The sequence below is a fragment of the Budorcas taxicolor genome, chromosome 8 (assembly GCF_023091745.1).
Source record: "Budorcas taxicolor isolate Tak-1 chromosome 8, Takin1.1, whole genome shotgun sequence".
In the NCBI taxonomy this organism is placed as follows: domain Eukaryota; kingdom Metazoa; phylum Chordata; class Mammalia; order Artiodactyla; family Bovidae; genus Budorcas; species Budorcas taxicolor.
In genome coordinates, this window is record NC_068917.1 from 42,560,717 (window position 1) to 42,568,292 (window position 7,576).

Genomic DNA, 7,576 nt, shown 5'->3' on the forward strand with positions numbered 1-7,576 from the left:
CATAGAATGGAAGAAAATATTTACAAACTATCTGAAGGACAGGGATTGGTCTCCAAAAATCTACAAATACCTCATGCATAACAACAGCGACAAAAAAGATACAATAAAAAAATGGGCAGAAACCTAAATAGACATTTCTCCAAAGCAGGCACATGAAAAAATACTCAACATCACTAATTTATTCAGTTCAGTTCAGTCACTCAGTCGTGTCCTACTCTGCGATCCCATGAACCGCAGCACTCCAGGCCTCCCTGTCCATCACCCAAACTTATGTCCATTGAGTCAGTGATGCCATCCAACCATCCCATCCTCTGTCGTCCCCTTCTCCTCCTGCCCTCAATCTTTCCCAGTTACTAGAGAAATACAAATCAAAAATATGAGCAAGAGATCACCTCACACCAGTCAGAATGGCCATCATCAAAAAATCCACACGCAATAAATGATGAAAAGAGCGTGGAGAAAAGAGAACCCTCTTACACTGTTGATGGGACTGTAAATTGGTACAGCCATTATGGAGAACCATATGCAGAGTCCTTGAAAAATTAAAGTAGGGCTACCATGTAATCCAGCAATACCATTCCTGAGCATATAGCTATCCAGAGAAAAACTGGATAGTTTCAAAGGATACATGCACTTCAATGTTCACTGCAGCACTGTTTACAACAGCCAAGACATGGAAGCAATCTAAAGGGCCATCAACACAGGAATGGATAAAAAAGATGCTGTACATATATACACCAGAATATTACTCGGCCATTAAAAAGAATGAAACAATGCCATTTGCAACAATATGGATAGAACCAGAAATTACCATACTAAGTAAGTCACAGAAGGACAATTATCATATGATATTGTTAATATATGAAATTTAAGGAAATAATGCAAATGAACTTATTTATAAAACAGAAAGAGACTCAGACTCAGAGAACTTAGAGTTACCAAGGGAAAGGGTTGGGGAGAGGGACAGAATCAGAGTTTGGGATTTACATGTACATAGATAACCAACAAGGACCTACTGTATACTGCAGGAAACTCTGCTTAAGACTCAGACTCAAGACTCTGCTTAATAACCTAAATGGAAAAATAATTTGAAAAAGAATAGATACATATAAATGTCAAACTGAATCACTTTGCTATACACCTGACACTAACACAACATTGTTAATCACCTATATTCCAATATAAAATTTAAAAAAATTTAAAGCTATCAGATGCTTATCAATACACACATACACCCTAGTGCTATTGCAAGAACTGAGTAACACATATAAAACAATTATGTGTTTTATGTAAACAATGAGAATAAATTTCAGCCAGCTGTAAGAGGTGAATGGGATACCACTGTAACATTAACTTCATATTCTCATTTCAACTGAGAAAAGAATAAAAGTCACTTTAAAAAGAATACTGGAGTGGGTTACCATTTCCTTCTCCAGGGGACTTCCCGACCCAGGGATCGAACCGCAGTCTCCCGAATTGGAGGCAGGCACTTTAACCTCTGAGCCACCAGGGAAGCCCCACTTTAAAAAATACATCTCCTTTAAGCATTTTTTTTATATAATTAGAAGTTATAACAGATCAAGATTCTTCATTAAAAACAAATATCTCAATATTAAAACTTATTTATAACTTAATATAAATTATTTTATCATCAAAGCTACACCTAACAAAAGGTCATTCAATAAAGGGCATTTGGGGATGGGAACGGAAAGGAATTTGAAGATAATAGATATGTGAGTAGGTAGTCAAGAAAGTCTAACTGATAAAGGGCTCAAAGAGGTGAGAGGATTCCAAAAGATAACTCTATGGCCTCTTTTGTCTAAACCTTGCTTTTTCTACACTAGAGCTAATTATCTCATATCTTTAACATAAAACTTGTCAAGGCTGTAGATATGATATCAGAATAACTGTCTTCTCATTTCACAGATTTGTGAATCAAGGAGACCATCCAGACATAATTGAGAGAATATAGGGAGAACCTGGATTTTAAACCTGATTCAATGACAGCTTTGGGTACCCTCACTGAGGAAGGAAAAATTTATTTTAAATACTGAAAAAAGAAAATTATCTGCGGCCAAGAGGGAGAAGTGTGGCAGACTACATTATTGCTCATAAATACTCCATCTTTTCCTCCCACTCCCTGAGAGGACCACCTCATCTGAGCCAACACTGGCTTGGCCATATGACTCAGTCTGGCCGATGGAATCTGAGCAGGAGTGACAGGGTGTTAGTTCCAAAAAGAGGTAGCAGGGGTATTTCATTTCCAGCAGCCCTCATGTTTTTTGGGGGGTTATTCTTTCAGCCTGGAATCCAAACTGAGGGCCATACATGGAACAAACACCTACCAGCTATTTCAGTTTACCATATGTGTTATAAATCACACCCATCAACACGTGGTGTTACAACTTCTCATGTGATTTCAGATAACCTTCCTTCTATGACTTCATACTAACTCACAGGAGGCAACCTTTTCAACATCCACTTCCACATGCAAGCGTCATGACTTTTTTAAGGTAAAGTGCCAAATACATTGTACTATTTATATATATATTTTTTACCACTTAGCATGTGCTGTTTTTACTAAGTTTTTTTTTTTAATATCACCAAGTTTAGACTGTCATACCCCTAACCTTATTTTTCCTATAAGCCCTGTGGTTTTTACTGCACAATTCTGCAGAACACAGCGTCTTTTAGGAACACATATTTCACACCATAAAATAACTGACTACATCCTGAAAAAACAGACACAAATATCCATAATTCTAAGAGACCCAGATAACTTAGTTATCTATTAACTAAGCCACATAAGGGTAGAAAAGCAACTGGGGTAAGGTGATATTTAACCTTATGACCTGGTAAACATCGGCAGATACAATCACATTGGGAGAATATGTTTCAACATATGAATTTGAATGTTTGTGTCCTTCTCCCTCAACCTATAGCATTCTATTCCTGGCCCTCCAAAAATAATATCCTTTCACATTCAAAATACTTCATTCCATCACAATAGCCCCAGGAGTCTTAACTCATTCCAACATCAATTCAAAGTCTGAGTTCAAAGTCTCATTTAAATATCATCTAAATCAGATGTGGAGAAGGCAATGGCACCCCACTCCAGTATTCTTGCCTGGAAAATCCCATGGACAGAGGAGCCTGGTAGGCTGCAGTCCATGGGGTCGCTAAGAGTCGGGCACAACTGAGCGACTTCACTTTCACTTTTCACTTTCATGCACTGGAGAAGGAAACGGCAACCCACTCCAGTGTTCTTGCCTGGAGAATCCCAGGGACAGGGGAGCCTGGTAGGCTGCTGTCTATGGGGTCGCACAGAGTTGGACACGACTGAAGCAACTTAGCAGCAGCAGCAGCAGCAGCAAATCAGATGTGGATGAGACTAAAGCAAGGCTTCAGCAGTATGTGAACTGAGAACATCCAGATGCACAAGCTGGGTTTAGAAAAGGTAGAAGAGCCAGAGATCAAATTGCCAGTATATGTTGGATCATGGAGGAAGAAAGGAAATTCCAGAAAAATATCTACTTCTGCTTCACTGACTAGGCTAACACCTTTGATTGTGGATCACAACAAACTGTGGACAATTCTTAAAGAGATGGGCATACCAGACCACCTTACTTGCCTCCCAAGAAATCCGTATGCAGGTCAAGAAGCAACAGTAATAACGAGACATGAAACAACAGACTGCTTCAAAATTGGAAAAGGAGTACAACAGGGCTGTATACTGTTACCCTGCTTCTTTACCTTTTATGCTGAATACATCATGTGATATGCCAGACTGGATGAATCACAAGCTGGAATCAAGACTGCCAGGAAGTAATATTAACAACCTCAGTATGCAGATAACACTTCTCTAATGGCAGAGTGAGGAGGAGCTGAACAGCCTCTTGATGAGAGTGAAAGAGGAGAGTGAAAAAAAGCGGTCTTAGAACTCAACATTCAAAAAACGAAGATCATGGCATCCAGTTCCATCGCCTCATGGCAAATAGAAGGGAAAAAGTGAAAGCAGTGATAGATTTTATTTTCTTGGGCTCCAAAATCACTGCAAAGCCATGAAATTAAAAGATGCTTGCTCTTTAGAAAAAAGAGACACAAACTCTGGTGGAATAAGAATCTCCACCAAGGCATCTTAAGCTATAACAAACCTAGACATCATATTAAAAAGCAGAGATGTCCCTTTGCCAACAAAGCTCTGTATAGTAAAAGCTATGGTTCTTCCAGCAGTTGTGTACAGATGTGAGAGTTGGACTATAAAGAAGGCTGAGTGCCAAAGAACTGATGTTCTCAAATTGTGGTTCTGGAGAAGACTCGTGAGTGTCCCTTGGACAGCAAAGAGATCAAACCAGTCAATCCCAAAGGAAATCAATCCTGAATATTCACTGGAAGGACTGATGCTGAAGCTCCAATACTTTGGCCATCTGATGAGAAGAGCCAACTCATTAGAAAAGACCCTGATGCTGGGAAAGATTGAAGGCAGAAGGAGAAGGGAACAACAGAGGTTGGATGGCATCACAGACTCAAAGGACATGAGTTTGAGCATGCTCCGGAAGATGATGAAGAATAGGGAAGCCTGACGTGCTGCAGTCCATGGGGTCGCAAAGAGTCAGACATACTTAGCAACTGAACAACAAGGTACAATTCATCCAGAGGTTCTCCAGCTGTAAACTTATGAAATCAAACAAATTATGTGTTTCTAAAATATAATGGTGGAAAAGACATAGGATAGATGTTCCCATTCCAACAGGCATAGGACAAATATTTCCATTCCAAAAGAAAAGAAGAAATGAGTGACAAGTCTCAAATAAATCTAAAACCTAGTAAGGCAAATTCCATTAGACCTTAAGGCTGATGAATAACCCTCTAACTTGATACTCTGCCTTCCAGACCCACTGAACCAGAGATCCCACCTGCAGGGCACACCAGGGCAACATTCCTGCCCCTCCAGCTTTGCTGGGCACCAAAGACTCCTGGCAGCCCTGCCCCATGCTTCCCTTTTTTGAAATATAGGTGGAGTTAGACATGCCTCCAAGGCCTTTGCATTCTCCACTAGTGGAGATACTTATTCCACCAAAGTTTGCTGCCTGCACCCCGCTGAGGGATAACTGCCGCACTAGGGGCTGCCAGAACCATATCCAGGGCAGCCAAGGAGCTCAGCAACAGCATTAATTTTTCACAACTATAAGCAGTCATGAGGACTCAAGCCATACCTTCAACCCTTCGCTTAGAAATGACTTGAAGTAAATACCCAATTTTATTGCTCTTAAGTTCCACATTCTATAAAGCACTGAAACATGAACATAACTCCGGCAAGTTCTTTGACACTTTATAACAAGGATCACTTTTCTTTCAGTTTCCAATAACATAGTCCTTATTTCCATCTGAGATCTTATCAGAATGGTCTTTATGGAACACAATTCTACCAATATTCTGCACAGGACTGCACAAGTGTCCTCTAAGAAAATTGTTTTCTTACAACTCTGCTTCTTTCTTTCCAAGTCCTCACCAGAATCTCCTTTAAAAATTTGTTCCCAACAACGTAGACTTTTTCTAGCATGCACCTCAAAACTCTTCCATTACCCAGTCCCAAAGCCACTTTTACATTTTTAGAAATTTGTTTTAGCCCTTCCACTTCTCAGTACCAACTGCTGTTTTAGCTCATTCAAGATGCTATAAGAAAATTACCATATATGAAGTGGCTTATAAAAAAACAAACATATTTCTCACATTTCTGGAGGTTGGGAAGTACAAAATCAAGGTGCTAGCAGATGTGGTGTCTAATGAGGACCCTATTCCTGGTTCATAGATGATTCATTTTCTTATTCATCATCTTGCTATGTCCACAAATGGCAGGAGGCGCAAAGGAACTCTCAGAAATCTCTTTAATAAAGGTACTAGTCCCACTGATGAGGGGTCCACTCTCATGACTGACTCATCTCTGGGAAACCCCACTTCCAAAGTCATCACACTGGAGAAGTAGGTCACAACACAAATTTGGGGGGAACACATTCATTCTATACCACTAGCTCAACATGGAATTTACCTTATATTCTACTTTAGTAATTTTCTCATTTTATATACATATGAAAACACTTGTCAGTCATGGAAGCATAAAAAATATATTAAGCAGGTACATTGTGTTAGAGTATAATAAACCAAGCATATATTAATAAGAAAAAAACACTGTTTTTTAATACTTACCACAAGCTTTAGAAGCAGCAATACAAATCTCTTCAGCAACATACTCTCCAGTTGGAAACTTCAGATAATCCTCCTCAGCTTTCCCAAGGGAATGATAAAGATAGACCTGTAGGACTGGATCTATTTGCTTCACAGAGTTAGCATTTCCAGAAATATCACCATTCTGATGTACAGGGGATGCGGATGTTCCTTCCATTTCTGTCATTGTAAGGCAAGCCATTCCCATGCAGAGTCGTTTTCAGAACATTTGCCTGTAAGAGAAACCAAAGTTACAAATCAAAGTGACACTGATAGTTATCCTTCATATATAAAGCAGTCCTCACTGACAGCATCGACTATCAAATCCACTAATTGAATAAGTACCATGCACAAGCATTTCTCAGAGATACTGAAGGTTTTGTTCCAGATCAGTGCAATAAAATAAGTCACACCAACTTTTTAGTTTCCCAGTACATATAAAAGTTACATTTACACTATACTGTACTCTATCAGGTGTACAATAGCATTATATCTTTAAAAAAATCCACTGTACATACCTTAACTGAAAATGCATTATTACTGTTAACCATCACATGAAACTTCAGCAATTCGTAATCTTTCCACAATAGTAACTCTCATAAGGATATAAGATACATACTGAAGAAAAAAAAAAAAACCTGGCAAACTGAATCCAGTAATTTTTAGAAGAATAATAAATCCTGACTGAGTTTGGGAATTCCCTGGTGGTCCAGTGGTTAGGACTTGGCATTTGCTGTCAGTGCTGCGGTCCAGGTCTGATTCCTGGTCAGGGAACTAAGATCACAACCCACGTGGTTCAGCCAAAAATAAATCTTGACTGAGTTACTTATACCAGAAATGCAAGGTTAACTGAATAATCAAAATTCAACCAATAAAATTTACTAATTATTAGAATAAATGAGAAAAGTAATATATGATCGTTTCACTAAATGCCAAAATTGAATTACACTTCTATAATAGTTCGTGATAAAAACTCAACAAACTAGGTTTAAAAGCAAACGTGTGTAATTAAGAGTAATTACAAAAGACCTAAAATTAATAACTTAATGGCAAAATATCAAACTTGTTTTCCCTGAATTAAAAAACTTAATATGCATGTCTAAAATCATGTCTTCTAATCAATATTGTAGTGGAGTCCTGAACAGTGCAATGTGGCAAAAAAAAAAAGAAATAAAAGGTATAATGGAAAAGGTAAAACTATCATTATTCACACATGATATGACTGTGTACATAGAAAACTTAAAAGAATCTAAAACTTACTAAAGTGAGCTTATAAGATCACAAGATACAAAGCCAATATATAAAAATCTATTGCAATTCCCATATGCCAGAACCAATTAAAAAATGAACA

At 38.3% G+C, this 7,576-nt stretch overlaps 1 protein-coding gene across 1 annotated transcript in view; it reads right to left on the bottom strand.

Annotated features, from left to right (window-relative positions):
- JAK2 (Janus kinase 2) overlaps window positions 1–6,433 on the bottom strand; it is an 84,047-nt gene extending 77,614 nt beyond the window's left edge. The window contains exon 1 of the mRNA XM_052644834.1: window positions 6,208–6,433. Coding sequence (XP_052500794.1) covers window positions 6,208–6,433 — 226 coding nt within the window. The remainder of the gene's footprint in view (window positions 1–6,207) is intronic.
- Between the last annotated feature and the right edge of the window lie 1,143 nt (window positions 6,434–7,576).